The 17,253-nt window shown below is 36.2% G+C and overlaps 2 protein-coding genes and 1 pseudogene across 4 annotated transcripts in view; 1 reads left to right on the top strand and 2 right to left on the bottom strand.

The window, feature by feature from the left end:
- Positions 1–17,253, top strand: part of LOC145682272 (exocyst complex component 1-like) — a 77,947-nt pseudogene that overhangs the window by 12,606 nt on the left and 48,088 nt on the right. Inside the window, exon 3 of the transcript XR_014130888.1 lies at positions 3,238–3,321. The product of XR_014130888.1 is annotated as an exocyst complex component 1-like (transcript). The remainder of the gene's footprint in view (positions 1–3,237; positions 3,322–17,253) is intronic.
- Positions 8,940–15,928, bottom strand: LOC145681113 (uncharacterized). Of its 2 annotated transcripts, none has more exons than XM_081752525.1 (2): positions 15,723–15,928; positions 8,940–10,158 (listed from the first exon to the last, which is right to left on the bottom strand). In XM_081752525.1, exons 1-2 carry the CDS (start codon positions 15,912–15,914, stop codon positions 9,826–9,828), a joined length of 525 nt encoding a protein of 174 aa, XP_081608651.1. In that variant the 5' UTR covers positions 15,915–15,928; the 3' UTR covers positions 8,940–9,825. The 2 variants fall into 2 exon arrangements, with proteins under 2 accessions (XP_081608651.1, XP_081608652.1); XM_081752526.1 differs by lacking the exon at positions 8,940–10,158 and adding an exon at positions 13,551–15,304.
- Positions 15,939–17,153, bottom strand: LOC145681333 (uncharacterized). The gene is made up of 3 exons (XM_081752989.1): positions 16,890–17,153; positions 15,995–16,130; positions 15,939–15,956 (listed from the first exon to the last, which is right to left on the bottom strand). Exons 1-3 carry the CDS (start codon positions 17,129–17,131, stop codon positions 15,939–15,941), a joined length of 396 nt encoding a protein of 131 aa, XP_081609115.1. The 5' UTR covers positions 17,132–17,153.

Below are 17,253 nucleotides of genomic sequence, written 5' to 3'. Positions count from 1 at the left end.
ATCAAATTGGAATTTATTTTCTAGGAAAAATTTTGATTAGTGTCGGACTGAAAACAACACTTAGCCTCAAAACAGACATTCAGACGGGAGAGCAGAGTTATAGGCATTTGTAAAGAAACTGCAGTAGATTCAGATTTATGTCAATGAATGCTTACTACTTACGGACTTAAATTTTTCCATACCAGTTCGTCGTAATCGGCACCAACACTCACACAAACACTTCACTACTACACAGTTTGTAGAAGTTGTTCGGTGGCACTTATTTGGCCCATAAAGGTGAATGGAAAGTCCTCTAATCCATTGGACATCAAAATTGCTAGAAGATCAACCCTGTGCGGTGACCAATAAGGAGTCGGGGTCCCAGCATCATAGGCCGCTAGCAATCGTCTTTTCCCTTCTCTTCTGTGAGGACGGTGTTTTTCGGCGGCTTCCCTCTTTTTGCAAGGATGTCGAGGGTATCTTCTAAATACTCTGAAGGCTCCAAAGAATTGTAAAACAGTCTTTTTACGTATTGGATATCTTCTTCCTCATATTAAAGTTGTCTTTCGATGATTAAGTTAAACAAAATAGGATGAGCTCGCACACGAAGATCTTGCGCTACAGACTTTTGGAGGCAGAAAGATTGATGTTACAAATCGTTGGTCCTATTTGTAGCTTCGTATGGCGTTCTTCGAGCGATGAAGCGTCCATATCTCAGCAAATTGATTTCCTGGCGATGGGAACGGTCTCTTCAGTGCATTTCTATCTTAGGTTTGCATTTTCGTTGAATTTTTTCAATCTTCTGCTCTGTCTGCATGTGTTTCCCGGCTAATGTTGAAGGCCGATTTAATGAAGTAAGAAAAGTAATTGTTTCTATGCAATGGAAATTAATTTAAAATAGTTGAGTTTTTCTCCGATTATTTCCTTTTACTCGTTCTTATTTATTTTTGCTTTCTTTCTATAAATTACAAATTAGATGAGTTTTACGGTACGTTCATCGATGTCACTAACCTGATCTCCTAATTGATTAGCTTTCGCATTAGTTAGACGTATTTTGTCTTCGTTGTAGCTCACGGCGAGCTTAACCTCATTTCTTTTCTTGTACATATAATTTCTCTTGTGACTGTGCTGACAGTTTTTCAAAGTTATCCGCGCAAGTACGACTAACCCTATCTATTTCACTTCTCATTTGTACTAACTCGGTCGATAATGTCTGAATTTGCCCATCCATCTTACATTCTAACATTTCCAATTTACCTGTAAGGTCGTTAGAAGATTTTTCTATCCGTTGTTGGGTTTCAGTGTTCGACTCATTAATAACATCATTGAGTTGTTCTCTGGTATCATTAACAGCACCATTAAGTGATTGCATTTGTTGTTTGGTGTCATTGACAACATCATTAAGTTTATTAATAGCTTCAAGCAAATTTTGCAAGCTTAAATTTTCACTTTCTGCCATGACTACACGTTATAAATACAGAAACACAATAAATACCAATGATACTTTCAATTTAGCGCATATAGCATATCATGAGAAATGAAACCTGTCAAATATTATAGCACCTAGGTCCTCTCCCAGATGCTACATCCGTTACAAATCAGTTAATAATAACATGAATTATTATTAATTGATTTGTCCCTGAGAGGGAACGCCATTCTTTTACGGTACAGCTTCGCGCAGCCCGGCACACCCATAATTAGACGGTTCCCGTAGAGTATGCACAATTCTTTACCTCCAAGTAATACAGCTTTGCACTATATTACTTGTAGGTTCAGAAAGGTCGTCCTTCCGTCAATCGTCCAATGATCCAGGAAGGCGTAGTTTACTTTACCGTAACGGTCAAGATTCGGACGGTTTCACCTGTGAGAAGACCTAAGATACAATAAAGAAAATAGGTGAGAGCATCACCCACTTTCGGAAATCAATTACATGAAAAATCACAGTTACGTTTTACTTTAGTCATGCAGCCTGGAAAAGGAACGAACAAACATAAATACTTTCAGTGCCATTTATTGTTAATAATTAAACGTACCTGTAACATTGCATAGATTTACAAAATTACCTTGCCCCAATATTATAGTCGGTTCGTAGAAATACTTAGAAGATTCTTGCAAGAATAAAGTCTTAGTCCGAAGAAGCACACGAACGTTCGTGATCACGAGGCAAAAGTTGTTTCATTTCTAAATCTGGTGAATCTTCTCGCAATAATTGTTCTTTACTTCACTTCTGATGATTTATAAAGCGATTAGTCCTAAGAAACATGATAACTGTAGTATTCCGCAATTATGTCGCAGAAATTTTAAGAATTTTGTGAATTTTACGGCGAATGGTGTATCTTACGCATATTCTTTCCACTACATGTCCGCCGAATGCTTTGTTCATCCAAAACTATCTCGTCCTCAACCACTTTTTGTTACGAAGTGTCTCGTGGTATAGATTTACTTTAGTAATAGCTTATGAGACACTTGCAAAAAGCACTAATATTATTATCATAACTTTTATAACTTATTTATAAAATTTCGAATATATCTCTAGCTTTCCAAAGATATTGCGTAGTTCACATTTTGGAAAGCTTTTGTAGTCAAGACGTCGATACGTTCAGCAAAAACTTGCTGATTCATGGTATGCACTAACACTTTTATAAAAACTTTAGCTTATTCATTTAGAGTTCTTTCAGCTTTCTTCTTCCTTTTCTTCTACTCTTCTTTCTTTCAGTACTACCAATTGGCAGCACAATTAGCAGAAGGCATACACAATACGAATCGTACTAATCCAATTGAACGTCATAAAGTACCCTGCGCAGAATTTGCGTTAAAGCGAAAAAATATATCAAGCAAAAATTTGGAGCAGTTACATGGTTGGGGTCCCTGGTTCGATCGCAGCTCGATCCGTGTGGACTTAGTGGTGGACAAACACCGTGCTCATGGGTTTTTCCGTTTCCTTCCACTTTCTTCATTCCACCATTTCATTCATCTCTCATCATCACCGTCTCTTTTAGCCTAACCGGCATAATTGTGGAACGAAAACTTAAAGATTTCATTTCATTTCGTTAACTTGAAAATGTTTCAGATGTGGTAGTTATCACTTCCTGTCATTTACGCCACATTTTGAGAGTTCAATAATATTATTTAGTCGAAATATTATTCTTCTGGCTTCATTGTTGCCGTTTTGTATCTAATATTTTCTCTCCCCTTTTTCTGAATTTCCGAAAATAATTATTGAAATTTCTTTTTTCCAAAATGTAGGATACTCATTAACTTGACCTTCACCTTGATAAAATATACAGATGGCAGGCGAGTAATCTCCAGGAAAGACAAAACTTGTTCATTGCATTATGGAAGGTAAAAATTTTACGTGTTTTATGATATGCACAGTAATGATAGAAGAAGTTGTGTGGTAAAGAACGTCAACTTTTGATATACTCGCCATTTCTGTTCCAGTAAGATGACAGCACTGGATGTTATACGATTTTGTCTTTGTGCTTAGTAGTCACAGGGCACCGAATGGTGGATGATCGCCATCTGTTTTGTGTACGGGTAGGAGTGGAGAACTTCAGGAAGGAATAACGTGTTATCATAGTGAAAACTTACTACAGATGTGATGGATGCTGTGAATTCCTGCCCGTACAGAAAACAGATGATGATCATGCGCTATTCGGCGCCCTGTGACTATTAACCACAGAGGCAACAGATAAAATCGTATAATATTCAGTGCTGCCATCTTACTGAAATAGAAATGGCGGGCATTTCAAAGTTCGTGTTCTTGTAGTTATTTTAGTTCTTAATAAACATTTCTTTTCAGCTAAGTAAGGTAGAAGTTTAATAAGATCAATCATTTTTAAGGTTCAACATAATCATACTTTAGCAAGTACAGAAATGTTACAATTCATTCCATTTTTTCTCGAAAATAATATAAATAAAATAATGATTTAGTAGTAGAATGCGCACTTCTGGGTCAATACCAGGCCTTGTCACCTTGTGAATAGGCTACAACTTACTATGTAGTGCGAGCGGTGATCATATTTATAAAGAAATGTAAGGAAAAAGCTTACTACTCACTGTAGACCAAAATATTCTTCTAAGAAGCGCTTTCAGATATTTCGACTTCAATCATCAGCTTAGCAGTTCAAAAGAGTGAATTTAAAATTGGAAAAGAAACATGGATGAGTAAAAACAAGGCTGAAAAGAAATAGAAAAAAAAAACCTCTCGTCAGACAAAAGTTAACACGTATTGTTCACCCTAGAAGAATATTTTGATCTGCAGTGAGTACTAAGCTTTTTACTTAAACGTTTCGTAACTTTAAAAATAAATAGTGATTTCAATAACATTAAAGTTTTTCCAGGAACACGTACTTTGTGGCGCTCTCTAAAGAGGGCAATGCCATCGCGGACTGACCGCGCACTCTGTGGCGTTTTTGAAAAGTTTTTCAAAATGTCTTAGGAGTAAAAAGCTAAGCGTTGCAATCTTGAAATCTTTCCACCAACACGGTCGAGTGTTGATCAAAAACACATGCGGATTTCTGAAACAACATACATTTCAAAGTAATTTGTTTTCCCACTCCCTCTCCCGTTGTTGAGAAGGAGAACCGGAACCGGTTTCTGGTTTCAAAGCATGTGGTAAAGAATAGGAAGACTGCGTAAAAGTATATGAATGGCATGCGAATTGTTACGAACTTATGAGTCTTGTATTGTTCCTGTGCTACCACTAACGAGGAGGAGAGTGAGTGAGTCCAGCATGCTGTGTCTTGTTCAGAAAATGGTGGTGACTTCAGAATTCTTTTCCATTATAAAAGTCTTTCTTCGATGCATAGTGTCTGATAAACATCGTTGCTCTGCGACAGTAGCGTAGCCAGGATGTGTGTTTGGGTGGGGGAAAAGTGCGGTTATAGGTACATATAGAAACATTACAAACAAAAAATATATAAACATAAAAATACATAAAAAATTACAAACATCAAAGTACATTGTCGGACCTCTTTGGGAGGGCCCGGCCCCTCTGGGCCCCCCTTCCCTACGCCACTGCTGTGCGATGATGTACACCACAAAGTAGATGTTATTGGTAGTATTAGTTATAAGAAATACGAAATGAAATGAAATGAAACTTTAACGTCCCACGATTATGCCGGTTAGGCTAAAGGAGACTGTGATAATGAGAAATGAGTGAAATGGTGGAATGAAGAAAGTGGGAGGAAACGGGAGTACTCCGAGAAAACCCACGAGCAAGGTGTTTGTCCACCACAAAGTTCACACGGCGCGAGCTGGGATCGAACCAGGGACCCCAAGCATCGGAGGTGAACCCTCTACCACTGAGCCACCGCGCCCCCTTATAAGAAAAACGAGTCAAAAAAAAAACTTTCGATGCACATAGAATTATTGCATATGGAACTAAAACCAATATTTTCATCTTCCAATGTAAATCACATTACACAGAATATCTACCTATATGTGCAATATACACTGTAGGTATGCGCACGAGACAAGATTTGTGGCTGTCTCGTCTTGAAAATGTGCTGTAAAAGTGATGTCTCGACTCGAAAAATGTATATTTCTCTACTGGAAGAGCCGTGTCTCGACTCGAATTTTGTCAGGGAAATCCTGTCTCGTTTCGTCTCGTCTCGTGCGCATCCCTAGTGCAATACTTACGTCAAGATGACAAGAATAGCACAGGACCGAAATGCCTGAAGGGTCCAGAGGCGTAGCCAGAAACTCGTCAAGGGGGGATTCACAAAGCATATTCTCTCTCTCTCTCTGTCTATATATATATATATATATATATATATATATATATATATATATATCCAAACGCTGTGGGGGTAAGACACCCCAGTCATCTCTACGGGAGTTACAGGGGAATAATAAAAGTAAAGTATGTATGTGTATCCGTATGTATGTATGTAGGGGAGACCGGGGTATTCACGAACATTTAAGCTTTGATTATAAATAACTCCTTTGTTTTTAGAGATAAAACATTAACATTTCTTGTGTATAGAAAGCTTGGAGCTTTTCCTTTCTACTAAAATGCAGAGGAAAGTCAAAAATAACATTTTTCAATAAATCAGTGAGATGTTTTAAAAATGTTCATATGTTCGGGATTGCCCCAGTGGTCGGGGTAATCCTGAACATACTGTTTACTTTAAACTTTCCTTTGCGAATGAAGGGAAATGCATTAAAATACATTAAAATTATACTGTAATTTAGTATTTTAAAACTTTAATAGGAATTATAATTACAAACATAACTCAAATTAATGATAAATGTGTCCAGACCTCATTATCTTTGAAATTATTACACATGAAATCAATAAATAATAGGCTAAAGAAATGCAATCTTATGAAATAAATTCAGAAATAACGGTACATTAAGGAAAATATTCATTAAACTGAAAACATTATTTTGAACTGTAGAAATCACATATATACGCATTTATGTTTTCTCTCAAAGACAGTATTCTTTATTAGTCCAGTGTTGAAATGCGGTTAATTGGCTGAACAAAATTAGCTAACTGCTAATGAATGCTACTAGGCTAAATAAATGTGTAAAACACTCTGTGAATCACACACAGGGAAAAAAATGCAGCCTATGATGAAAGATCAGATATGTAAAATAGGATTACTATGAAATAATGAAGAAATAATTCTAAAAATAATAAATATAGTAAAATATTATAATTAACAAAGCTAATAACGCTCAATACCAAGACATGATGTATTTCCCAAACCAATTTCATTAACGTATTACTTACATTTCAATAAGGAAAAACTATTTAAAAATTTTTGATAATTTATTTCACACCATTGGGCAATCCCGAACACTCCAGGTAATGGTGAACATTCTGTCTGTCGTTTCCCCATGAAGCGTCATTTTCTTGTTAAAATTGAAACTAATTGTTGACTGCATACTGGCTAGTAAGATTACAAAAAACTAATGCTCAAATATAGGGAAATATATAGTCTTATCTGTAATAATATAGATAAGAGAAGAGCCAAGTTACGTTGCGCAGATTATTGAATCAATTTCATAAGTGAATCGACAAACACAACAAAACATCTTCCTCCTGATAATCCACTCAATTGACTGTCATCAAATGTATGCTACACTTGTTCAGGTCTCTCCGCTAGCATGCAGCAAAATCACCTGTTTTCTTACAAGTTTCCTTCGGTGTAAACTTGGGTGTTCGGCATTACCTCAGTGTTAGAGAATATCCCGGTTTCTCCTATTCAGTCATGATTTCAGGGGGTGGTCCGGGGGAAATTTCCGTTTTATTCAAGTTTCCCTCTCTATATATATACATATACGAGGGCAGTCTTGGGAAGTAACGTAACGCAAGTAACGCGTTACTTTTTAAGTAACGTTTCTTAGTAACGCGTTACATTTCTTCCAAAGTAACTGTAACGGTAATGCGTTACAAATTTTTAAGTAACGTACCTAGTTTGCGTTACTTTTTTCGCGTTACATTTCGGATGAGTAACTACAATATACTGTATGTCTATTTTTTTCGGAAACAAATGTTTCTTTCCTGTAAGTGAATTTCTCAGAATGGAACAATGGAGCATGAACGATGGCAGTGAGTAACTACAATGTATGTATATTTTTTTTTCGAAAAAAAAAAAGTTTCTTTCCTGTAAGTGAATTTCTCAGAATGGAACAATGGAGCATGAACGATGGCAGTGAGTAACTACAATATTTACATAACAAAATATAGTGCCACTTGCTGTTTTTGGAAGATGAGGACAGCCTCAGGGAAATCACGTGTACTGATTGCAAGCACCTGGAAGATTTTGTCTTAGATTTTGACAGTTCCAAATCAATACATTCAGTGAGTGAACTACGAGTGCAATGGTACTGGAAGTCTATTTTACTTTGATTGGTGTTGTTTTTATAAAGATGGAGAACGAAAATATTTTATTGTTCGAACATTTGAAAGAATACTTTTTCTTAAAAGCTGAAGATGATAGTGAACAGAATTTAAAAATAGTGCCCCGGCGGGAAATATTTATCAACAACTAGGGTACCATAATTAACGACATTCATTAAGGAATTAATATGAATAAACTGTGTTCTGATGAGCAGGCCTACTTTGTTGATGTAATGTTGATGGTATGTAATATTAGAGTTCTTTTAGATCAGTTTGCATATTCTAAAGTCCCGTTGATTAGAGTTTGGAACAACTAGCTTTAAAAAGCATGTATCGATTTTAGAGTTATTAGCAAATTTTGATTCACCCCCAGTTCATGTGTTCTCATTTTGTCAGTTGTGTAATGTTTCTCTATATTCTGTATTTTTAATTTTACATAGCAACATTGTTTTTATCATATAATTAGTTTAACAGAATAATAATAAGCAACCATTTTTTCTAACGCATAGGGATGGGCACGAGTCAAGCTAAAACTCGACTCGAATCCAAGTCGAGTTTCGAGTCGAGTCAATAGTAATATTCTCGAGTCGAGTTCCGAGCCGATTCACTGTTTTTGGCGTCGAGTTTCGAGTCGAGTCGAGCTTGATAAATGGCTCGCTCGTTTTAACTCGTTTTGAAACCATGGCCTGATTACACTGGAAAGCGAAAGCCATGAGAAATGTAAGCTAAGCAGCAATATGGAATACTTTTACTGTTGCTCACGAGAGGGGACACTGCTCGCATCTCCTCTCATCTCGATAGCGAGACTACAAGAGATTTCTTATAACAAGCTTAGCTCGGCTCGGCTTAACTGAGCCGATGGCTCGAGCCGGCTCGCTTGGTGTGAACCATCGGCTTGAGCTGGCTTGGTTGGGATGAGCCATCTGCTCGGTTCGACTCAACTTAGTGAAGGGCTCTAGCCGACTTGATTGGGTGAGCTGTTGGCTCAGCTCACTTCTCGGTTTGGGTCGATAGTGAATGAGCTGTGAGCCGATATGCTCGAGTCGTTGACAATTCTAAACCTGGGCCGAGCAGTTTTGAAGATATTTGGCCAGTGTCATATAATTTTTAACAATGTTTGGCTCGAGCCCGAATACTCAACCTAGACCCTCAACCCAAATTCAGAAGCTCGTGAACAATGTCCTTGACTCCTAGACTTCACGACTTCCGAGGTTGGCAATCAACTACTTTTATAGTATTCATATATAAACCGTCTATCTTTCATGTTTATACACAGTGTTGTTAATAATAATAATAATAATAATAATAATAATAATAATAATAATAATAGCGGTAGTAATAGTAGTACGGAAAACTGAAGTAATAAGATTTTTTCACATATTCAAAGTTTCGGACCTAAAAGTAACGCGTTACTTTCGAAGTAAAGTAACAGTTACTTTTTTTAGGCAAGTAACGCGTTACTAACGCGTTACATTTTAAGAGAAAGTAAAGTAACTTGTAACGCGTTACATTTTTACAAGTAACTTACCCAACACTGTACGAGGGTCACTACGAAAGTTTTGAGATACGCATTGTTGTGGTACAGTATTTGAATTCCAACAATTGCGTTCGGTAATGGTATCCAGAGCGAAGAAGCGAAGCAAGTTTCAACTTGCCTCGCTTATCGACGTGGCCGTATTGCCTTCACTTGTTTGTTGATGTGAGCAGTATTCGGCTGTCTAGAATGGAGCTCGAAATGGAACATTTTCGGGCAATGATCCTTTACGATTTCAAAAGTGGTTTGAACGAGACACAAAGCCTTGACCACTTGCAGGGGGAATTTGGGGACTTTGCTCCTTCCCGTGCTACAATTTTTCGGTGGTTTGGTGAATTCAGAAGAGGCCGGACATCGTTTAAAGATGAAGAGAGAGCTGGACGTCCGGCAGCAGCTGTGTCAGATGAAAACATTGCCGCTGTGGAACAAATGATTCGAGAAAATCCTCGAACAACTTTCAAGGACATTGAATCCTGACACAATGATTGGCGCACTCCACTTTGGTTACATAGCGCCCGTACGGAACTCTTTCAATAATTCTTGCATGAACACTTGAGTTCCCATCCGCAATGCATTTCTTATAACGAACGCCATGCATTTCTTCGCTCCTTTGGAAAGCTTCAACTATAATGTCAGCTTCCATTGACGAGGAAGATGAAGACCAATTTTTGTAGCATTTGTGATTGCTTGGCTGTTTTTTCTTAGATTCAGCTGAAGCGCACACTGAACAATATTTGTTCCTCACTCCAACAAATAACAGTTGCTTCGTCGCTTGTCCAACAACGCATGCCTGAAATATAAAAATTAGTTTTCCTATAGACCCTATATTGGAAATATTTTACAATATATAAAGCACAATATTACTCTTCATTACAATTTAACACAAATGTCTAAAAGAAGAAAAAGTATAAAGAACAGAATGTGTGCGGCTATATACATATTTCTTGTTTTAAAATTATGTGAAACATATTTCACCATTTTATTGGTTATAATACTCCTTTTAGCACAGGGCTACAGAAGACACATAATTCTTTTAAAATGCCAAACGACTGTCATTTTGGTTTGTTGGATCATGCTGATTCTCACATTTAACTCAGATATTGTACATACTCACTTTTGTGCCAAGTTTGGTTCCGGTCGGTTAAAAAAATGTAAAAATTACGATTTATAAAAAGTTCCACCCGTTGTCCAAGATATATGTAGCGTGTGCAGGAAAAACAGTATGTCAGAAAACAGTACGTTTTTCAGAACATGCTTTTTTCCCCTCTCTGATATATAGTGAAGCACATATACTATAATTTTCAAGACTTGATTATTCAATTCAGGTTTAGAATTAACTTACAAAAATTGGACCAAAGTAGGGAACCAGTTATAGATATCAAACATCGATTTATCTCATTTTGGCGAATTTCTAATATACTCGTTTTCCTCCGTACGCGAGATGTATGCAACTAAATTTTACGCCAAATTTGGTTCTAACCCGTTAAAAATTACGGCAGTTATCTAGTTCTAAAAAAAAAAAAAAAAAAAAAAAAAAAAAAAAAAAAAAAAAAAAAAAAAAAGATATATATCGACCCTCTCAAGAAGGTGGTATCTACTTGGAAAAAATCCTGAGAAAATACACATATCCAAGAGAAATAAATATACCTTTTGGCACACTGCAACAGCAGATGGATTTCTCAGAAAATTTTAAAAACAGACGCTATTTTGAACGTTTCTCGTCAGGTTGTATTTCTTAAAATAGTACGACCGGTGTGAGAATTATCAGGGAGGAAGGAGGGGGGAATCTTCCTGTGCAGGATTAGATAGCTTCCATAAGTTTGAATTTCCTCATGTTAATTTTCTCGGATGTGCACTTTGTAAAATGTCCTCGCACACTGAGTCTGGCATGAAGTAAGTATGTATATAATACTGGCCCGTTTTATCGATGTCCCGTATAATTAGCCTACAGGAAGTCAGTCACATACATTTTTCATTGTTTTGTCAAATACACTGACAACAGTTAAACATTGATGTTTTCTTTCTTCCTAATGTTACTTATATTCAGTTATTTCCTTCATAGCTTCCTATTGCGAAGGGACAATCTAAAATGTCCCTTATAAATAAACAATAAAAATTAGTTACAGAAATTATTCTGCAAAACTGGATATCATGTTTTCCTTTGAAAATTTTATTATTATTATTATTATTATTATTATTATTATTATTATTATTATTATTATTATTATTATTATTATTATTATTATGTCCGTGTCTCAAAAGCCCATGTAGGTAGTAAAGCTTTCCGCGTAACCCCATCACTGAGAAAGTAGCTCAGACTTTACTTTTCAATGTAATACCGAAGATGATGGAATCATTTATCTGACCGCGTTTGTGACAGAAACTAGAAAACAGGTCTCTGCTCTTAGATTTACTTCGTGGCAGCTGTTTGGACTTCATCGTTTCGCGAGGATCTCCTAAAAATACACAACAAAGAAACCTTTCCTTGAAAGTTACAATGTCAGTGAATAGCTTGTCAAGAGGTCAGCCACCTTCCACCCCAAAAGAGAAGACGCCCTCTTCTCCCCCTCTTCACCTCGTTGAGAAAGGACGCCTCCTCAGTAGGTAATAGTTTGTGACGTCACTAAGCATTTATTCCGGGTTTGAAAACAATTTCTTTGTGTCTGACTAGGCCAGAAAAGGAGTTTTCTGTCCCTATTTGTTGAGTGCTGTATATTGAGCAAAGCCTTAGCTAAAACTGTTACTGGAGTGAGGCTGTTTTTATTTGCGTAAAAACCAGCCGAACACTTGTTTCTCCATATCAATGAAATGTTTATACCTATATTATTATTATTATTATTATTATTATTATTATTATTATTATTATTATTATTATTATTATTATTGACTTCTCTCTAATAGACCTCACATGGATACATTGGTATTAAAAGAATTAGGAAAGATACGAAAACTAGTCCGAAACTGGTATGTAATAAAAGTCATATAATTCTTAACTTTGCAACTTACAGCAGCATGGCGAAAATATTTGGTATTATGGTTCCATATTACAGCTCTAATGAGCAAAGAGAAAGAAAATTATGGTTCTTGTTATATACATACGGTACCATAGTATGGTGGGAACAATAATAATTCTTATAATATACCAGTATGCTATTACAAGAATTTTCGCACTAGAAGGTGATAGTACCGTATATTTGTAGCACGAATCATAATTTCTGTCTTCGTACTCATATAAAGCTGTAATATCAAACTATAATACTGCATATTTTCGCCAGTTACTAGCGTTTTTGTTAATAATCAGAGTTACATAATTTATTGCTAATTTAAAAATCGCTCCGAATCATGGTGGGTGGGAGTTACATCTCCGGAAGTAGTTTCGGATTACGTCTTCAGAAGTACAAATTCTTACTTACAGGTAACTCACACTGGCTCTCTTCGCGTCAGTTGCATAATAAACAGGATATGTAGAGTCTATATGAAGTGATAATAACCACTGTTGTCCAGTTTTGTGAAACTCACGATAATAAACAATGGCATAAATGGAATTAGAAAAATACAGAATTTAGACTAGTGTAAGACGCCGATTGTGATAAGATTGCACAGACATAAAGAACATCGAAAAAGAAGCGACACCTGTTATATATATATATATATATATATATATGTATATATATATATATATATATATATATATATATATATATATATATATATATCGGCCAACAAGCACATTGAAAGTGTCAAATGGGGACATAAAAATGGGGTCAAAATGAGATTATGTGGAATATAGCGAGAACGAGAAGAGATATCAGAAAAGTTTAAATGTACGAAATACTACCCATAGTCGACGCATTTCAATGAGGTAGTAGGCACCCATGAGAAGAGAGCAGAACATCCGAAAATGGACAAATCACGTGTACAACATTGTCACAATGTGTTGCGGAAATGAGCGAAAAGGGTGATAAGGAGCAGGAAAAAAGAAGAAACGAAAACCAAAAATACCTGTTTTTGCTTTGGGTGCATGTTGCCCGTATGCGAAAGAGACGCAGATTTATCTCAATGCCCAAAGATGGGATAACACGCAGGAAGGATGCAAACGCCGTTCATATAGACAGCCAGCGAGACAGCACTGCTCGGTGGGTTGCATATATCGCGTAATGAGAACAACGATGAGATGGATGTTGGAAACGAAAATGTGTGTAGGCAGTAGTAACACAGAAACAAAATTGTTACTATTAGTCTACTGTTATGTTGTACGCGTATTTTCGTAGTGATGTAATGTTGATATTCATGTGTGGTAATGATATTAATGTTGCTGTTTATCTTACGTATGTGGACCACCTGCGATTACGTTCTACTGTGGTATGAATTTTTGTTTCCATTACCCGGTGTATCACAATCGGTGTGTTACACCTGTGTACTAGGGATGCGCACGAGACAAGATTTGATGCTGTCTCGTAACGAAAATGTGCTGTAAAAGTGATGTCTCGACTCGAAAAATGTATTCTTCTCTATTGGAAGAGCTGTGTCTCGACTCGAATTTTGTCAGGAAAATTCTGTCTCGACTCGCCTCGTGCGCATCCCTACTGGGTACCCTGCCTTGTAAGTTAATGGTAGAACAACTTACCACTCCAGACATGGGCGGCGATTAGGGAGGCACGAGGGGGCAGCTGCCCCCCCACTTGTTTGAAGTGACGTCCTAATTTATATAATTTCATTTGGAAATGTAAACAGGATGTCCACACAATTTGGAGAAAAGATCTCTGACTTTTCCCTTACTTTCCATGACGAAAGTTCCAGATTTCCCTGACCCCTGAATAAGTTAAAAATACAGAAAAAAGAAAGAAACCCGCATATCAGAGAATACTACCGCCTTCAATATCATTATTGAGAACACTACATTTTACATCCAGTAACAGGAAAGAAATCAACCCTATTTCATAAATTCAGTAATTGAACAATGGACCTAAATCGATTTTCCCTGACTTTCCCTGATCAATCTGCCATTTCCCTGACTTAACTTGATACATTCCCTTACCTCTCCCTGACTTTCACTTATTTTCCAGAATGTGGACACCCTAGTAAAGGTTTCGTATGTATTACTGTTCCATAGAAAAATATGGTGCCATAAGATATTTGCCGTTGCGTGAATACGTATTGGATATTTGTCTTCCCATGGAGTTAAGAAAGCTACAGGAATTGCGTTTTAATTGCAATTCAAAGCAAGTAATATTGCAATTGCATATTTCTTTAAATGTCATAGCATATGCTTGCAGTACTTATTGTATTTCATTTTTTAAGAGTAAAAACATTGATTTAATGGCATGTGTGGAATTAAAAGTATAAGTTGTTCATTAATTCTCAGTTTCAATATAACTTCTGTAAAACAAAGCGTCATTATTCATTACTATGATTAATATTATACCTTCTATTTATTTGTTTTGCAAATTTATTAAATAATCTGATCGCACAATTTTCCAGACAGAATTTTAAGATGTTCATGAGCAAGAACTCAAATCTCTTCTTACACTTTCGTTGTTTAAGACTATAAAGAGCTACTACCTACCTGTATTGCTCTCATGAATTTACTTAATAAAATAGAAATACGATATTCAGCATTTTAAGTGAAAAAAGATAGTGTCCTATTAGTTATACAACCTTTCATCAAACAGTGTTAGAAACAACCAGGAAATCTAACATTGATATACAATTGTTAAGATCATGTCTTGCCCCCCCACTTTTAACGTCCAACCGCCGCCACTGACTCCAGAAACTGCATTATGCCCATGACCATAACTCCTTTCACTCCAGCCACCATCAACGTACACTGTTATGTATGGAACACCATCGGGGTCAACATGTCCCTTCTCGATTGCAATTTGTCTTTCTTTTTCTCCATTTTGTTTCATTTGAGACCATAGACTATCAGCCCAAACCTGCAGACAATTAGAAATAGAAAAATAAGGATGACTTCCTAGCACAAACTTAGTCGAAAGGTTTGTGACATAAATCCAAAATGCGTTGAAGCAATTTTGGTGTCTTTACTGAAAATGTAAAATCAACTACATATAAATAAATACAAATAAATAAATAAATAAATAAATAGAAAAATAATTTAAACTTTGGAACTACAATTCCAGTTTTCCATTATAATTTAAGAAATGTAAGTAATACAGATCTATAAAGACAATTGCAAACGTAGTAATTATAATAAATTTTGAATGTTCAAATTTACAATGTTGTAGGCCCAAAATAAAGTTTAAGGAAGTATTCTAGTTTTCTCCAGAATGAGTTATTGTTAGAGGGAAATTGTAAGCCTATTCTTATTGCATATCAAACAAATGTATTACTTACCGTTTCTAGGTGCTGTTCAGTTTTACTAAACAGATCATTACTCATGCATGGAATGTTCATTACACTGAGTAGCTCCTGAAGATGGGAATAACCACTTCCAATTGTTAGAGTACCCCAAACTGCACTTTCATTTATTGTCATAACTTTTGACCTGGGAGTTTCTTCAGTTGAATGACTATTTCTCTGTTGCATACCCTGCACTTGAAATTGATATAACTACGGAGACCAACACGTCTTTCTTTGTGATACCGCAATTTCCCTAAAGTGCAGACTTCACGGTGTTTATCTTGTAATGTCATCGACCACCGAAGGACGTGTCCCAAATCAACAATTCTGCGGCCACTTAACTCAGATTTCTTGGTGACTTCCGTTTCAGGCTCGATAACATAGAATGGTTCGATTTCGGTACTGTGGAGGAAAAAGAACTCAATATGAGAATAAGAAACTTTCCCAATTTTATCATAAAGACACAAAATGAAATGTCTATAAATTAATAATCACAATCCGAAATTTAAATTTTAAAATGATTTATTTTTATTACTTAATCTGCTCTTATACCTTCCCTCCATGGGCGCCCTAAGGGGGGACGGGGGCACGGTCCTCCCTTGACTCACGAAAATGTATAATGTATAGACCCAGCATTGCGACCCGGGGTTGCATTTTTCCCCATTCCACCAGCTCCAACTATACGCCCCCCCCAGAAAATTTTCTTCGGGAGTCGTTGCCCCCCTCCCCTTGTAACAAAAAATAATCATATTGCAGACCCGCCCTCTCTCCTAATCTGATTACGTAATAACTCCTTTGTACGTACAAAAGTATTCTGTGACAGTCTTTGTATGAACATTTAACTTGTTCATATACAAAGTTACTTTCTTGACAGGATATAGTTCTCAAACAGATATCTGAGTCCGGTGTGAACACACCACTGTCTACATACGATATGTAAAACGTAGTGCTGTAATTTTACTACATAGCTGTTCTCAGTAATGTAATAAGCATATTATTATTATTATTATTATTATTATTATTATTATTATTATTATTATTATTATTATTATTATTATTATTATTATTATTATTATTATTATTATTAGTTTTGAAAGAAACATAATTCTAATCTGCTTTTTTGTGTAGAAAATATATAAACTATTAAGTAAACATCCTTACCTCATATTAAAACTATCTTCCTGCTGAAAACTTCTAGAAGAGCTCGTAGATTCTTCACCGATGTCTTGGTCTGTCCGAAGGCTATTGTCTCCCTGTAGTGGAGTATCTTCCAAATTCTCTGTAACGGCATTTACCGGTACATTATCACATTCAAGTTTTCGTAGTTTCCACGCTAGACGACGTGCTTTAAATTGCTTATTTCTTTTTCTCGTTTTTGACAGTAGTCGTTTCTTTCTAGCCATTATCACGGATAGAAAATCACGCACCACCTTCACAATACAAAAGAGCAGCAAGTGGTTAGTAACACTGATTTCTACGCTTATGGACGAAGTATGGCTACAGTTCACATGGCGGCGCCACCGTA

This window comes from Thermobia domestica, chromosome 3, assembly GCF_964235325.1.
Source record: "Thermobia domestica chromosome 3, izTheDome1.hap1.1, whole genome shotgun sequence".
Classification (NCBI taxonomy): Eukaryota; Metazoa; Arthropoda; class Insecta; order Zygentoma; family Lepismatidae; genus Thermobia; species Thermobia domestica.
The sequence above is the reverse complement of the archived record's forward strand: the minus strand, read 5'-3'. Positions and strand labels throughout refer to the sequence as shown.